This window comes from Buteo buteo, chromosome Z, assembly GCF_964188355.1.
Source record: "Buteo buteo chromosome Z, bButBut1.hap1.1, whole genome shotgun sequence".
NCBI classification, from domain to species: domain Eukaryota; kingdom Metazoa; phylum Chordata; class Aves; order Accipitriformes; family Accipitridae; genus Buteo; species Buteo buteo.
In genome coordinates this window covers 45611232-45629422 of record NC_134204.1, presented here as the reverse complement: position 1 = coordinate 45629422, position 18191 = coordinate 45611232, and the positions used below count along the sequence as shown (strand labels likewise).

General features: G+C 37.8%; 1 protein-coding gene across 6 annotated transcripts in view; it reads left to right on the top strand.

Moving 5' to 3' along the window:
- Positions 1–17966, top strand: part of AGTPBP1 (ATP/GTP binding carboxypeptidase 1) — a 79442-nt gene extending 61476 nt beyond the window's left edge. For 4 of the 6 annotated variants that reach the window (XM_075021490.1, XM_075021491.1, XM_075021487.1 and 1 more), the window contains exon 27: positions 14421–17966. In XM_075021490.1, coding sequence (XP_074877591.1) covers positions 14421–14598 — 178 coding nt within the window. In that variant the 3' untranslated portion in view covers positions 14599–17966. Of the gene's footprint in view, positions 1–11558; positions 11684–14420 lie in introns of all 6 variants that reach the window. The other 2 variants (XR_012649117.1, XR_012649118.1) reach the window with 2 other exon arrangements.
- The last annotated feature ends 225 nt before the right edge of the window (positions 17967–18191 follow it).

Here is an 18191-nt window from a genome sequence, read left to right as displayed (position 1 = left end):
TTTGGGATGAGGTGTAAGCATTGACAAAAGAGACCAGAACTTGAGAAGTGAAAAATGTTAACTGGTCAGGAAGTGTGTAGATGCTTGAAAAAAGTTCTGTAGTGCATCTCAGATATATTCCTTGAAATAAAGCTGGGGAGCAAGGGGCAATGTTTTATACTGTAAAGCTCTTGAGAGGAATTACCAGATAGAATTCCATCTTTATGATAGAGCAAGTCTTACTACAGCAAACAAAATTAATCATTTTGATTACAATTTTCCTCACAAGGCTTTTATCAAAATTAAGAGGAAATCTAGGGGATGGAGAAGGAGAAAAGAACATGACACCTGCCTTCAAATACGAGAAGACAGACGCAAAGAGTCTGTTCTCTCTAGGGCAGACAGGTCCAGGAGTAATGGCCTTAAATTATGAGGAAAAGTCACTCTAGACTTTAGCTAAAAATTCTATATGGCAAGCAAAAATGAAGTTCTGGAACAGTCATCTGTAGCAGTTGCAGAGTCTCCACAGGAGATTAAGAATAGTATAGGCAGGCTTCAGTCTAGAATGGCAGTGGGAACAGCTGAATTAGCCTTAATGCACAGAGGTACACAAAGGGGCTGTGGGAAACTTATTCACTAAGTATCATACTTAAAATAAATTACTTATTCATAAATACTAAATGGTTAAGAGTCACTTTGACTCTCCTCTTTAAAGCATTGCTTTACAGCATTCTCTGAAGCATTTGCATGTAAGCAAGGAAGTGCCTGTGAGGGACCATATGGAAGAAACCCAGACCCTTTCTGAGAAATAAGCATGCTGCGGTGCCTCTTTGAGGTGCCTGCATGCTAACGCATGCAGCATGGGGAAAAAATATGAGGAATTAAAGGTCTGTGTGCAGTTTCATGGCTGTGATCTTGTTGGGATCATGGAGATGTGATAGGATGCCTTGCACAACTGAAGTGCTGCAGTGGAGGGATACAGGCTGTCTAAGTAAGGATAGGCTGGGAAGATGAAGAGGAGGAGTTGCCCTTAATGTGACAGAGCAGCTGGAATGCATGGAGGTCTGCCTCAGGATGAATGATGAGCCAACCAAGAGCTTATGGGTAAGGATTAAAGAGCAGATCACACTGTGTGACATGGTATTGGGTGTCTGCTGTAGGCTGCCTAACCCGGAAGAAAAAATGGATCAGGCCTTCTATAGATAGCTAGAAGCAGCCTCATGTTTGCAAGCCCTGGTCCTTGTGGCAGACTTCAACCAACCCAATATCTGCTGGACGAACAACACAGCAGGGCATAAGTAATCTGGGAGCTTCCTGGAGGGCACTGATGACAACTTCCAGACCCAAGTGATACAAGAACCAGCAAGGAGATGTCCTTTGCTGGATCTGGTACTCACAAACAAGGATGTGCTGGTTTGGATGTGAATGTTGAAGGCAGCCTTGGCTGCAGTGACCAAGAGATGATGGGAGTTCAGGTTCTCAAGAGGAGGGAGCAGGGCAAAGACCATAAGCCTGGGCTTGAGGAGAGTTCAGGGATCTGCTTGGAAGAGTCCCATGGAATAAGACCCTGGAGGGAAGAGGGACCCAAGAAAGCTGGTGGATATTCAAGGACCACTCCTGGCAAAACTCAAACCTGTAAAGGTGTTGTGGCTTAAGCCCAGCCAGTAACAAAGCACCATGTAGCCGCTCACTCACTCCTCCCCACCCTGCCGTCCGGTGGGATGGGGAAGAGAATCAGAAAGGAGAAAAGAAAAAAATGGAACCTTGTGGGTTGAGATAAGGACAGTTTACTGGGACAACACAAGGAGAGAAGTTACAACAACAATGGTACTATTAAAAGAATATACAAAAGTGATGCACAGTGCAACTTCTCACCACCTGGAACCCAACACTCCGACACTTCCCACAGCAGGAGGGAGAGCCCCTGGCCCTACAGCCTGCTCCCCATTTATATACTGAGCATGATGTCACATGGTATGGAATAGATCCTTGCCTAGTTCGGGTCAGCTGTCCTTCCCAGCTTCCTGTGAAGATTAACTCTATACCAGCCAAACCCAGGACAAAAGGAAGTACGTAGAAGGTGGAAGCAGAGACAGCTAACCTGGCAAGAATATAGAGACACTGTCTGAGTACGCAGAGACGTGGTTAGGAAGGATAAAGTCCACCTGGAGTTGCATCTGGCATGGGGTGTTAAAGGCAACAAGGAGGGCTTCTCTAAGTACATAGGTAGTAAAAGGGATACTAGGGAAAATGTGGGCTGACTGCTGAATGGGGCAGGAGCCCTGCTGACACAGCGCATGAAAAAGGCTGAGGTACTGAATGCCTTCTTCACCTTAGTCTTTGCTAACAAAACTGGCTTTCAGTAATCTAAGGACCCAGGGACAAGGGAAAATCTGGAGCAAGGAAGACTTATGCCTGGTGGAAGAGGAACAGGTTGGAGAATACTTAGGCAAACTGGGCTTGCATAAGTCTGTAGGTCCTGATGAGATGCACCCAGAAGTGCTCAGGGAGCTCGCTGATGTCACTGTGAGGGCACTCTCAATAATCCTTGAATGATTGTGGTGATTGAGACAGGTGCCTGAAGAAAAGCAAATTTCATTCTTATCTTCAGGAAGAGCAAGAAGGAAGACCTGGGGAACTATGGCTGGTCAGCCTCACTTTGATCCTTGGGAAGGTGATGAAACTAATCCTGGAAAGCATTTCCAGCCGCATGAAGGAGGAGGAGATTGTGAGTAGTCAACACAGATTCACTAAGGGAAGTCATGCTTGACCAACCTGATAACCTCCTACAATCAAATGACTGTCTTGGTAGACATGGGGAATGAAGTGGATATTGTCTGCCTTGACTTCAGTAAGGTTTTTGACACTGTCTGCCATAGGATCCTTGCAGAGAAGCTGATGAAGTATGGGCTGTATGGGCAGACAGTGAGGTGAATTGAAAACTGGCTGAACAACTGGGCCCAGAGGGTGGCTATCAGAAGCACAAAGTCTAGTTGGAGGCCAGTAACTCGCAGTGTACCCCAGGGCACAGTACTGGGTCCACTGCTGTTTAACATCTGCATTAATGACCTGGACGATGTGGCAGGTCCTGTCATGGTTTAAGCCCAGCTGGCAAAGTGTACCCTCAGCAAGTTTCCAGATGACACTGGACTAGGAGTCGCTGATCCAGAGGGACCTTGACAGGCTCTAGAAGTGGGCTGACAGGAATCTCATGAAGTTCAGCAAGAAGTGTGAAGTCCTCCACCTGGGGAGGAACAACCCCAGGCACCAGTACATGCTGGGGGCTAACCATCTGGAAATAAGCTTTGCAGAAAAGGCCATGGGAGTCATAGTGAACACCAAGTTGAACATGAGCCAGCAATGTACCCTGGCTGCAAAGAAGGCTAATGGTATCCTAGGCTTCATTAGGACGAGTGTAGCCTGCAGGTTGAGGGACATCATTCTTCCCTTCTCCTCAGCACTGGTGAGGCCATACCTGGAGTACTGTGTCCAGCTCTAGGTTCCCTAGCACGAGAGAGACATGGACATAGTGGAGAGAGTCCAGTGAGGGGCCCCTAAGATGATGAAGGGATTGAAGCATCTCCCATAGGAGGAAAGGCTGGGGAGCAGGGACTGTTAGTAAGGAGAAGAAAAGGCTCAGGGGGCATCTTATGTAGGTGTACAAATATCTGAAAGGAGGTTGTAAAGAAGATAGAGCCAGGCTCTTTTCCAGTGGTGTCTGGTGACAGGCTAAGAGGCAATGAGCACAAACTATAGAGGAAATTCTATTTAAGCATTATATATATATATAACGTGAAAAGGGGGAAATGTCTTTAAGTCTGTCCTCAAAAGACACTTGAGTGCTGGTGTTGTGGGCCTCTTCAAATTGGAGTCCTAGTTTAGGCAATTAGAATACAAGGTTCTAAAATCACAGTCTAGTTGCATTTCTCTCCCTCAGAACTTTCACAGGCAAGCTTCTGATCCTTTGACATTTATGTCACATACTCTTTAATATTTTGTAAATATGATTTCTTCCATAAATACAGGCTGGCTGTAAGGCAGTTTCACTTGACAGCTCTTGTGGATGGCCTCTAAATGATAGTCTTTCAGCAAGGGCATGTGTTTGTTTCTTGAGTTCCTTGTGTGCATTGATGCAGCATGTTGAACTGAAAATTTAATACTGACATGTTACACCTACTCATCATACTTTACAGTTTTTTAAAAGTTTTACCTTTTTTTATCCATTTGCGGCTACTATTATGTGTTAACGAGATTATAATATTTTTCCCATCCATAAGTGTTATATCGTTGTCAATTTTATTAGAACTAAGCTTCAGTATAAATGTATCTATTTGAAATATTAAACCTCAGTTACAGCATTTTGAATCAAGATGTGGTTGTAATTAATTATTAAGGTGCCATTGAAAAAGAGCCCCAGATGTCCACATAACTTTTTATTAATAACTGCCTCAGATATAGAATCTGTATTTTATATTGTCTCTCTGGAGAAAGTTAGCATCCTGGGTCACAGGTGTGCTGTGCTTCGGAAAAAAATTATGTGCTGGATTTCTCAGTTTGTTAATGTTACTTATGATGGAGTGGCCTTAAAACAGCACCTGTTGAATTGGGGAATGTCATACATAAGTCACTCCCCATAGGATCTGCTGGAGAGCTAAAGACACATCAGAAACACTTTAGTATCGGGATGGGATAAAAAAAGGTGAGGAGTCACGTACCAGCCAGCCTTCTAACATACCACTTTGCATGAAGACATGCATAAAAAAATCCAGTTCTGAAGCTATTTGAAGGAGGTGAATAAAAAAAGAAGCTAGAGTTCTTGACCTTCTTCCCAGGGTAGTGGGGGGAGAAACAACTGGTTATGCTTTACCGCTCTGGTTAAGCTTTTAACTGATCCACAAACTGTAGACAATTAGGTGCAATTGTGCTAAAGAAGTAGGGAAACTGTTGTCTGGATTAAATGTTGGTGCTAGATGTCAGCTTAAACTAAGAACAGGGTTACTGCTTTCTAATATTGCTGAAACTTTTAACAGATCAGCACAATCATTTATTGAGAGAGATTTTCTTGTTTTGGTGAAATTAAACTTTACCGTAAAGGTAATAGTTATGGTCCTGATTCTGGAATAGGATCTCCGTAGTTAGTCTGTACACAAGTTGATCAGCTGCTTTGAAAGCATGTACAAGCATAAACACAATCCTTTGGACTTAATGGTTCTTCCATTTTGGACTTTTAAAGCACGCTGTTTATGATGGGTATGGAAGTGCCTCCAGTGAGTAAAAGTCTATTACTGCTTTCTGTTTGATAGCAGACTTGAGTAACGCTAGATGAGAAAAGGAATAAATGGGAAAGTGGGTTGTTTTGACGTTATGAAATAAAGCAAATCTTGGAAAGAGGTATGTGAACAGACATGTATAGTTTGAATTTCCTTTCCTTCTCCAGATAAAATACTTCATTAATCCAGCTAGCTCTAGAAAAACCAAAATGAACTGCATGTAAAGTGCTGGGGCAGCGGGAAAACTGCTTCTGACTTGATTTACATTTTGTTGGTGGAAGTAAGGGGCATGGAGACTGTTTTATACTGGATTTTCTGAAAGCACTAATGAAAGACTTACTGTTGCAAAAACACAATGTAGCTGGTTTGGCACATGTGAGCATAGATGAAAAATAACATGAGGCTCATAATAAGGTTAATATTATTGAGACTGTACATGGAAATATTTAGAATCCTTTTGTGTGAGGAAGGTAACTGGTACTCAGGAACTTCAAAAAACAGGAAGGTTCAGTCTCCACCCCAAAAGACTGGGTCATGAAAATCACAAAAGTAATTGTACTGCAAGACAAAATTTTAAGTTGAGAGATGAATGAATAACTTCATTCAATGTTTTGAAACTGAATTTGTATATAGAAAAAAAAATAGTTTCCTAATCCTGACCTTTGGCTACAGATGGTGAAAGGTAGTGACAAATGCTTCTGCACTATAGAAATTAAGGCAGTAGAAAAAAAAATCAGATTCTGTGCATGTTAAGAGTTACGATTTTTATCAGATAAGGAACATTGGCATAAGAAATATTGAGCTTTATTGGAGAGATCTGTTAACAACTGTTTAGATTTTTCTAATGTCTGATGGCTTTGTTTCTTAAATCTATTAAATGTAAATCTATTAAATGTAAATTTACTTTATAATACTAAAATAGAAAAATATGTAGCATGAAGTGAGAAAATAGGTACCTTGCTCTCAGTGTTCATTTAGCAATACTGTGGATCTATGTGAAAATCTGTGGTGAAAAAACTAAATGTGTAAATTCCAAGAACTTGTCTTTAAAATGTGGCATTAAGACTGAAATATGTTGTGTATTTGTACCTGATTCTCTATATGTTCTGAACCCATCTTAAAAGTGATTTGATAATCATAATTATTTATACAGAGATTCATGTCATTGAATTCAGTGGAAGTGCTTTTTTAAAATGTTGAAAAATATTTAAGCACATAATACTTAACCTGGCAAGATGTTCCTCTAGTAAACCTAGAACAATATGACTAGATTTTGTTTATTTCTTAAATTATAATTCTGTTATCCTTCTGAGACAGGAATGACCCATGTCTATGCATGATAATAGGAATTTTCTATCTGGATAACTGAGTTGACTCCTTTTTATTTTTGATAGCTGTGCTGTGTGCCGTAGAAGCCATGTGCATACATCATTTCTGCATAAGCAAGAAACTATAATTTTGTTCACAGTACCTCCACTATTAGCAATGAAAGTGCATTATAATAATTTACGTTTTCATGTTATTTTTTTCATTCTTTGCTGAAGGGATTAATACTGCCATAGGTGGAATTAAGAGATGGGCTGATTTTTGTTTCTGGAGGCTCAGAAGCCATGTTCTGCCATATACCTTAGGCCATCAGACTTTCGCCTCAATTACTTGGAAAAGTCTGTCCAGAGCAGAGCGATTTTATTCTGCTCCCCAACAAATATGCCCATATGACAATTGGGCCAGATAGCCTTGGGGCCCAAGTTTTCTGTGTTTGATAGCACTCACCGCATGTGTCAGTAGAAAGTTCAAAAACCTGTACTGTTTATCAACGACAATACTCAAGGAGGAAGTCTCATGTTATTTATTTTCAGGGACTGCCTCATCTTCAGAACAGAAACACATACTGTAGAACAGGTTGTACTTAAAGGTCAGCTCTTTTATGGGATAATGAAGATACCGTGTTCTTCTATTTTGTATATTATTTAAAATAGATTTTAATATCTTTTTTAATGAATTCTATTGAAAGCCACTTTGTACTGTCTCGGGAAGTACTGGGCGAGGGTGTAATAGATAAGTGTTGATGAGATCATTCCTCCTCAAAAAAACCCAACCAAACAAAAAAAAGTCAAGGAATATTCAGATTTTAGCAGCTGAAAAAAAGTGTGGTTCAGCATGGATTTTCCCCTGGTCTTTCATAATTTTGGTTTTGGTCTTTTGGGGGGGTTGTGGGGGTGGTGGTGGTATAGGTTCTATTTAAGCAGTATTTTTGTAATGATCACTAAATGAGTTTTCAAGACTATGCTGTATTTCCCTTATACAGTGAAATAGAAGACTGGACACTGCCTCAAGATGTTGCAGTTCATTCAGATTCCATAATCGTAGTTTTTCTTGTCATCTTGGTGGTGTGAGAGGCATGCCAGAACATTGGTAGAAGGCTACAACTAATTTACATAGATACAATCTGAAGCAGCTGCTGGTGACACCTCTGATGAGGCTCATCAAACTCTTGAGCTCTCCTTTCCCCACTTCCCAGTCCAACGATAATGAAATGTAGAGAAGCCCATGGCTGGTATTTCTAAGTACTCTTCTAGCTGCAGCACAGGGGAGGTGAGCTCCCTAGCTGTATGAGACCTCACTGCTGTTTGGAGGAAAGGTTTTCTTTGTATGGTTTTATTTCTTCCCCTCCCAGCAAGGATCTGGCTACTTTTCTGTGCAGCAGAAGTCCCTCTCTTCGTAATTATCAGGAAATAGATTTTCATTTATTTTGTTTCTATTTCTTGGTGAAATAGTATCTGTGAAATATGTTGTCCATTTGTCCTTTGGATCAATCCTCATATCCAAAGTGCTGAAGTTTTAGCATTTCTGTACAGCTCTAGATGAGTTATTAAAAATATCTATCAGCTGAGATACCTGTTCGTTAGGTATCTATTCAGTTGAGTGCTGGAGATACACAAAGAGCTTCTATTGAGTAAAATTCATAAAGCTAATTTCTATTCAGCTTCAGAGGCAGTCATGGGTCAGAAGATAGTAGTGCTATTCCTTGCTTTATATGCCCAGACTTCCATTCCCATTATTCTATTCTAATAAACGTACTGCTTATTCTTTCCTCATACTTACATGATTCACTGCTCATTTCTTACTATTAGAGATGAATGAGAAGCTACCTACAGAAAATGCAGGTAAAAAATTCATGAATAAGAAGCATATAAGAGAGTAGTTTTTACACAGCTATAATATCCCTGTGTAGTTAGAGGAATGAATAAGATTGTAGTTATTTCCTTTGTATTTTGGATATTACTGGTGTTACTTTTTACAAAACGACAGTTTCAGTGCTTTAAAGGATAAATAGGCAAGTTTAAATGTTCAAGTCTAAACACACAGAAGCACTGCTTTTATTTCTTGCAAATGATTTTGAGGGGTTTTCAAATTCTTTTTGGTTTTGCTGATTGTACTTAAAATAACCAAGTAAATGTTAATATTTTAAAATATACCTCCAGTATTTCATTACACATAGGCTCAGTTTCCATGAGTTCATTTTGAACCATGTCTGAAACATACTTGACTTAAGAAAATAAAGCAGTAAGTAGATTTATTTCCCTCTGGCAGTGCACTTTAACATTTTAAGTGATGAATTAAACACTTTATTTTTCTTTAATTATTTCAGACCCATTTGCCAATGTTTCCCCCCCAGTTCCAAATGGAAAAGATTAGACTGAATGTAATACTGATCTTGTAGTAAGAATTATAGTTGTTATGCTGACAGGTTTGATAGAGTCTGTATGCAATGAAACAAAAACACATGACTGCAGTCATAACTGTTAGGACTTACTGGAATTATCCTTTGCACAATAACTTCAGCTGTTTTTGGAAGTTCTCATCGTTTCATTGATTGTTTTGAGGCTCATTAGTATGTTCTAGAACATGGTGTATTTTTGTTTGTTAATTTAATTTAATTATAGCAGAGAAGCAGACAGCTTTTGGGACCCAGCATGTCTAGAAAATGGTAGAAAAAGTAGACTGCCAAAAGGAGCTGTGGGAAAGAAAAAACCTGATGCAAAATCCATTTCCTGCACTTAGCCTTACACTTGAGAAAAGACATCAGACTGGTAGGGCAAGGAGTGAGGGGTACATGCAGTGAGGATGTGTCCAAGACTTTCTTGTAAAGGGTCTCTCTCTAGCTGCTAGAAGGAAACTGGATTTGTCCTACTTTATTTCCCTTCCCCTCAATAACTCTTAAACTTTGCCCAGACAATTGCATACTCCTAATCTCTATCACCTGGGAGTAAAAGTGTTTCCCTCCCCACTCTCCTGCAGCATTTGAGCTTTTCTTGGCCTTTCTTCCAGTACCTTAGGAGTACAACTTAGTTAAAAAGAAGGCATCTTATGCTGCAACTCTTGTCATGTCTGTGCCTTTCAGAAGGTTGGAAGAAAAAGGTATGAAAGATGACACTCAGAATTTCACTGGTGGGCCTGGTGGCAGTGCCTGTGCACCAAGATGCTCCTCTGGCCTAAGTGAAAGTGATTGCTTTTAATTCTTTGTAGACTGTAGTGTCAGAGTACTGTTCATCTTCTCTAGGGCAAAATAAGGAAACTAGTAATCTAGGAAAAAAAAAAAAAAAAAGTATGATTAATAGGTTATATTCTTCATACCATTTTTCAAGCTTTTCTTCCACTCCTGGTAGTATGATCCAAATATTAGTCAATGATTGTTGAATCCAACTAATTTAATCCAGTTTTTAGTTTCACAAAATGTATTTCAGGGTGACAGCACAAAGAAAATGTTGAGATGAATTTTTATTAAGCTGTGGAGTGAAATTTAGTAACTCTGAGGATATTTAAAAACAAGACTTAAATGGGATTTGGATACCCAGCTTCTTAGGGCTCAGAAAAGAGTGAGACATGTTGTTCTCTTTAGCCTTGGAAATTCCCTTGAGGAAATATCCTTACTACTTGGGAAAAACACATACGTGAAGAGGTCCTGAAGGGGACAGCACGTAGCTGCATGTGTGATGTTGCCTACTGTAGCAGCATTGCTGATCCCTAGAAGAGAATATAGACCCTAAAGGGAAATTAAAAGGAAAAGTATGGAGAAACGATTCCTTTGTGATACCTCCTGACTCTTTCTCCGCTAAAATTTTCCCTCCCCTGGCAATGCAGTTTTGAAAAGAATCATTAGTTCTTCAGATCTTTCTCTCCTTCCTTTCCCAACTCCCCAAGTAGCTGCAATTCTCCATAGTTTGGCAGGGAATATTTCTTATTTTTTTCTTCTGAAGTTTTAAAATGTATACACTTCCCCTGTAGTCTCAGAAAACTGCTGATCTCCATGGGGCTGAAATTGGTAATGGTTGTGTCTGGCTTGTGGATTAATTTCTCTGTAATTGAGTCATGTGGATAATAAAACATCCAAGTATAGCTTTTGAGGGACAAATAAAATTTTAGTTTGAAAAAATACACTATGTTAGTGGATAGGTTTATTTTTTAATGTTTGGAGCATTAATGTAGATAAGAAAAAACATAGGAAGGTGTTGTCATTAAAAAAATAATAATTAAAGTATGTTTTAGAAAAAAGTTGTATTCATTCCTAAATTCAGTGTATACAATGGCAGGTGATGTAGAAAATATTTTTTCTTAAATGAAAGGGATATCCTTAAAGTTCTTCATAAACATGAAGACCACAGTATTGTATCAGGTACTTCGGAGTTCATCTTTTTACCCATAAAATGTTGTTTAAGTAAAATCTGCAAAACTTCAGGTTTTCATGTAGTATTCTCTTTTAACTGCCATGACTTCAAAGAAGATACACAGATTATGCTATTCCTTGAGTTACAGAACTGTAGTTGTGTGATAAACAACCTCTGCTAACCTGAGAAAAATAATGGTTTCCTTTTAAAAGGAAAAGCGGGGAGGTGTGGGGGTAGAGGAAGAGGGATTATTGAGCAAGTTAATTAGAAAAAGCCCAAGGGAAAAGTTAGGAAATTAAAACGCATAGAATCAGCATGACAGCAGCTAAAAATATATTGTCACAAGATATGCCAAGGGTGGGGAGCGGCAGGGAGGCAAATAGAGAATTTGATTAAACAGCAAGAAATTTTTTCAGGTGTTTTGGTTTCTACATTTCTTGTGACCCAGCCTCAGTAAAACAGCAGAGTAATAATTACATTTTGCAGATTCATGCTTACCTTTAGAATAAGATTGCTGAAAAGTTAAATATCCAAGATTAACATTTGCTATATCAGAAGAAAACATGCCATGGGCAAAGCAAATGTATGTGAGTGGTATGTGACACGGGTTTTTCCTTTGAATGTTTTCCTTTGAACTCAGATACCATTTTGTGAGGAATGAAGACTCAAGAAAGGGAGAGTGAAAAAATAATCTTAGTAAATACAATCATAATATTTATTTTCAGTAATAAGTGATTGAGAAGCCATGGTGCATTGGCCTGGATGGTAAGTAGAAAGCTAAGATTGTTATAAGGCAGACTTCAGAGCCAGTTTTTATGTTAAAAGTTTGTGTACCTTTGAAAATAAGATCTGTTCATCTATTCTAATGGTACTTTTTTTGAATCAAGTAATTTATAATGTTGATTTTATTAAATGGGAAATGTCAATGAAAAGCATTCCTCAGTTTCGGATGAGAATTTTGAACATACACATGCCAGAGCAAATGTGTTACATCAGACACACTGACCTGAAGACTGCACAGTGGCTGAACTTCTAGAAGTTAGGGGCATGCCTACATGCTTACACATACCTAAGTAAAATACATATATACAAATATAACAAAAATAGATATTGAATACATATACCTGTGTGTTTTTTCAAGACAATATAAAATAGGACATATTATATGAAATGACAAGCCACTTCTAAGAGGTGAACTAAGAGGTAGTTTGCTTGTGTGTCTAGTTTTGTGTTTTTTTCCTTAAAATAGGTTTTGTTGGTTGCTTTTTTTTAATTGGATTAACTATATGAGTTTAATTTCCAAATAATGACACTTATTAAAAAGAGTGGATAGAATTTTTTAAGAGCTTTATTATTCTACATTATACCTCACTAACATGAATTTTTATAAGTGCCTGCTGTAATGTGTTAACATCCCATTGTCAGTGGTTAGTAAAATATGTCATTGACATAGTTCATTGTAGTTTTCTGTTTCAGTATTATTAGTTAATATTGGGCCAACATTCAGATTTAATGGCTCCATTTCCTGTGAATTGAATTACACAGTCTATCCTGCAATTGCAGTGTGGATCCCTTGCATACGAAAGCTAACAAATCATTATCTGTGTTAAGTGATTAGAAGCAGAAGTTGCAAAAAAACTGTGCACTGGTTGGAATGTGATCTATGTGGCGAAGTTCCTTTCATTTTGTTCTTCAAACAAATGAAACAAACTCCCCCCCCACCCCCCAACTTTTTTTCCTTAGAAGAAGTGTTGATAGGTAGTGACTTCCTAGGAAAGCGTCACAGGACAAAAGCACAGAAAAATTACATTCCTTTTGCTGGTTCTACCACAGGTTTTTCATGTAAAGCGTGTATCCTTATGGTATGTTGGCTTACCTACCTGTAAAATGAAAAAGGTATCTTAGCAAAGATAGTAGTTATTTTCCTCACTCTTTGTGTCTCCTAAATGGAAACAATTTTGTTTTAAACACCTAGTTCATTAACCAACATAGTGGGTTGTTCCCCTGGTTATGGCTTAAATAATCTCTAAAAGTATTTAGTTTTGTGGAGCATTCCTTTTTGCATGGCTTAATGAGTATGAGCTTGTTTAGTGAACCATGATACAGATTGTTTTAAATGTAAATCCAGACACTGTAGCTAAACTGAATTTTTGATAATTTATTTTCTTACTATTTTAGGTCTTCTGTCCTTTTTTTCCTTAAGCAAGGATTAACAGTTCTTGTCATTTGTTCTTCTCCCAATATTTAAATTGAACTGTCAACAGTATAAAACATGACAGTGTAGCATGTCGTTGAGGCTACAGGTAGAAGAAGAATACCATGAAATTTATTTATATTGAATAGAGATTGCATTGCAGATTTCAGGTGGTTCACTTAAGCTCCTAAGAGACCTTTAGAAAGCAGTGATTAATCCTTTTAATTATAAAGCCACAGCCAAGCTAGGCTGTTGTGTGCCGTAAGACAACAAAATTCATCAAAATTAATATGCAAACATTGCTACAAGTACCCTGTGATCTTTCTCAGTAAGAATATTCTCACTGTTTTGTATTAGTTCTGTGTGACTTGATTATTAGGTAAAATGCATTACAAAACCTTCATAGGACTTCATCTGAATATAAAATTACTTATGAAATATTTAGGAATACTTAGTGCTTTTAAGCAGATAGCTTTTTATGTCCCAAGGTGGGTTAGGAAAACTGGAAAACACTTTTTGTTTTGGTGGTGGTTTTTTTTTCCCTCCTCTGTCCTAGGGAGGTGGGAGGATCAGAAAGTTGTCTTTTAACCTTTCTCCAGTTAACACTAAAGGTGTTAGTCCTCTTATTCTTGGAGGCCATTAGATAAGGGCATAGACCATTCTGTGGGCAGTGGCTCAGTTCCTTAAATCCACTGCCTTTTGAACAGCAAGGCTTAACATACAAACTTTAACTACGTGCGAGTGTGTGAGGACCTGGTATGAGTCAAGTGATTCATGTGGTAACTTAATTCTAGGCATAAACTTGACTCCTTGTTTTGTCATCTCTGATATGTACTGTGTAATTGTTCACAATGCTTTTCAGCAAAATGTGTGTTCTAATAAAATACAGAGGTTTCCCAATTGAATTTTTAGCGTCTCATCTGTTTTTTAGTTTGTTTATACCTTATAGCAACTTCTGTTTCTTTATGTAGTTGTATCCTTCTGCAATAACCTCTGATAGTGCTATAATTATATGAAGTTCTTAGAGGCCATTAGTTTAAGTCTATAATGTGTAGCTTGTTTGTCATGGCACATTTGGATAATGAGTTGTGTATGACTGACTAATTAGTTCAGGGTCTTACAAACATGGTTTTGGCTCCCAGTTGTTTTACATGCAATTAAAAAATTGATACTATTTCGGGTAAACAGCCCCTTTCCTGAGGTAATTTTTGGATTATTTTATGTCAGGATAGGGACAGGGCATGTTCTGAATGTATTGTTTCAAGCAAAACTTTTAATATAATTCATATAACTTCTTGTTCATTATAGCCCCACTACATATGTTTTGGATGAAGATGAACCTCGCTTCCTTGAAGAAGTTGATTACAGCGCAGAGAGTAATGATGATCAAGACATTGAATTAGCTGATAATGCAGGCGATTATGAGGCAACTAATCAAGAAGATGGACTTTCAGACTCAGATTCAACAAGGATACTCCTTTCTTGAACCATCTTTGCAGCCAATAATAGGAAATTAATTTCCTGGATTTTCATAGTCAAATACTTCCTCACTGTTGTCTACCAAGGGGATAGGCTTAAGGAAACAGAAATAACTAGGGCCTGCCTAGCTCAAGGACAATAAATATTTCTGATTTCTGGTAAACTAGCATTTGTTTTGTTTAAGGAATTCTGTGTTTCCTTTTAACACTAAATAGATGAATTTATTTACCGGTTCATTTTCTACTAAATAGAACTGCATGGCATTTTGTGTCCTTAAACCCTATCTACAGAAAAATGAATTATAATTTGTGGTGTGTCAGAGTACAGAAACTAATTCTTCATGGTACGGTTCTTCGAGTTGCTTCCCGAAAAATACACATGTACAGATTTTCTAAATTAATTTGTGTATGTATGTGTATATGCGTGTGTGTATCCTGAGGTGAAGAGGTTATTTTTCAACATTATTTCAAAGATACTTGATTGTGTTTGAAGTAATGTAGTGCCTGCTCCGGAACCATTCAATAATTACTAAATTAAAAATGAAAAATTGATGTATGAATTGTTGCACTTGTTTCTTGCTTCTGAGGATTATATTATATGGTTTTGCCACAGTACTAAGTGAAAATATATTATGTCTGTTCACAGTTCAGGAATTTTGCACAGTGACCAATGCAGCCTGTGCTTACAAGACCTATACACTTGTATAAAACTCTTTCCCATAAAATAGGCATGTTTTAATATGAAGAGAGTTTTTGTTAAGTGTACATGACTGCAAAAAGTGGTTAGTTGTGTACGCTGTATGTATGTTCAGCTACCCAGTTGCTCAATTTTTCTTGTTCAATATGCACGTTGATAAAAGAGTTCACTTTACTGCGGGCACATTAGTAACATACCCAACTCAAATGCTTTAAGAGGGAAAGTGCATTTTGGTTTAAACATCTTTTGCCTGGTCTCAATCCAGTGTTAACCCTATTGTGAGAAGGAGATCGGGCTGTAACTTCCTGAGGTCTCTTCCAGCCTGAATAATTATTCTGTGATTCTGTATTCTTCGTGTTTAAAGTCAAGCAGTCAGGCATGGGTTTTACACTTCATCTTCTCCTGTCATCTACTAATTTTTACTGCCTCTTGCCTCTGCTTAGAATAAGAACTAATAGAGAAATGAAGTTGTATGCTGCTGTTTATAGAACTGACATGTTTTGCAATGAAAAATATTTTTCCAAAATTATTTTTACTTGATGTGACCCAGTTGTGGCATTCATTTTCCACTGCATGTTCAAGGGCTTTAAGAGCATAAAAAATAACACTTCTACGTTACAGCAGGTTTTTAACTGATGAGAACTTTATATATGTTTACTGTTGCAAATAAAACTGTATTTGGAGGGAAAGGGTGCCTTTGGTAGAAGGATAAAAAAAAAAGACTCAAGACAATTAACTATATCAATGATTCTCAGTTGGGAGATGGATTTTCAGCAAGATCTGCTGTTGCAAATACAGCATTGTTTGGTGATGCCTTTCCATACCATCCTGATTCTAAACTGAGGAAGGGTTTTTGATTTCTCATAATATGCTGCTGTATTTTTGTTTAAAGGCTTGAATTTATATTAATAATCACACAGTTTTGAGATGTAAAGGTATAATGGAAACATTTACATTCTTGTTCTTTTATAAATTTCTCTCTGTAGTGAACATTATCATTCCTTGTGTTCTGTGAACTACATACTGTAAATAAGAAAGTTTATTTAATACCCTATTGAAGAGGAGCCCTCTGCATTGAAATTGTAGAGGAATTTGGGAATTTGCCAAACAGAAGGATTAACATTGCCACAGAATTCAACCTATCTTTAAGTCAGCCTAGTGAGACCAGTGCAGAATGCTCATATTGCTGTGTCAGTCATATACTAGTTATCTGCATAAATAGTTTTTCATTCTTAAGGACTTGTACTTCAGTACTTCACATAAATAAGTCTGACTTAAATTTCAGGAGGTGCAGGATGCCACATGTTAGTTAACCCCATTGTGCATTTCTCCTTAGTTTTCATATGAATCTGTATTAATCCTGGAACACTATTTTCATACTACAGGCAAGACTAGAAATGTACTCCATCTATTTAGAAAGAATTGTGACTTAGTAGTACAAAATCATCTTTTCATCCTGAGTAAATATGCGTATATGTTCTTCTCGTGTCTTCTACAGCTTTTAGTCTGTGCAAAGAAGGAGTTATGAATGAATTATGTAATGGCTCAGGATAACAGGCACTTTCCTAAAACAATAATGTTGTAGTTATACATTAGATTCTAATGCACTTGCGCATTAGATTAGATGTATGTGTTTGATTAGATGAGATGTCAGTCTGGCAGTTGTGGGTCTGCACTTCTACCAGTGCAGTTCCGATGCAAAAGTGAAACTTTGTTCTTACCTTACACATTGTTGAAAATGGAAAGGCTGTTACCTCTTACATGTTTTGTGGCGCTGCTTAACACCTCTTCTGAAAGGCTGAGTCTCCATTTATGCTCACAGGGGTGCCAGTTCATGGGAAGAACTGCTGCAGTGGTAGCTGCTTCACACTGTTTATCCCTTCTCTACTGCATGTTGCCATTGTTGCAGCAGTGTTGGCAGACACATGCGGATATCCCCTTTTATCTGTTTTTGTGGGAATTCTGGTGTTCAGCTGAAAATGGAATAGCTGAGACTTGAGCACATGCTCCATTCTGTTACTATGGCATTCACCCCGAATAAATGAGCAGAATGGATAGCAAAGAATGGCAGCTTCTTGAACTGTCACAAATCAGTCATCTAGCGTGGCCTGTCCCAGACGATCTGTGGTTTACGCATTGGCATTCCAATGTGTTTCTGGTTTTAAATGATGCTCTTTGCTATTAGTAGGACTGATTCTGTATAGGAAAAGAAGATATTCTTGCCTCTTTTTCCAGTCATAACAACAGATAAGATTATAAATGATAATTATATCTGTGTTATTTACTGTCTTGCTTCTAAATAATTGCTGGATGATTAATTACTTTATTCCTTTTCCAGGTATAATTCAAGTTGCAGCACAAATTTTGGTATTGTGTCTTCACTGGTGACATCCCCTGGTGTAATGTTACTTGCAGCTAAGATTGCAGTTTGTGCCAAAATCTTGCCTGGTCATTTTTGGAGGTGGATTGCTTTATCAGCCTGACTTATCAGGGAGAATCGGTTTGAATCCCAAGTAAGACTGCAGTAGCAGTAAACACTGTTCACAAAATGCAAAAATTCAAGGTTTCAGATAGTTTCTATTGTAATGCTGTGATAGATATAATTGTTGCAGTGTTATTATGCATGCCCCAAATAACAATACTTAATAAAAATACATAATAAAGAATTAATTACAATTACTTTGCTTCCCTATTATTGGTTAGAAATGTTTAAAGGATTTCTCATCATAGCATTTGCAGCAATGTACCTACCTATAGGAATTGGTGTGTGCTTAGCATTTCAAAAAGGAGGATATTTTTGTTCTTTGTCAAGTTAAAGTCAGTGTGCTGCAGGCTTAGACTACCATTTGCATATTAATAGACTGAATTATAACTCTCTTAAAAAGCTTAATATTCATCAATGTA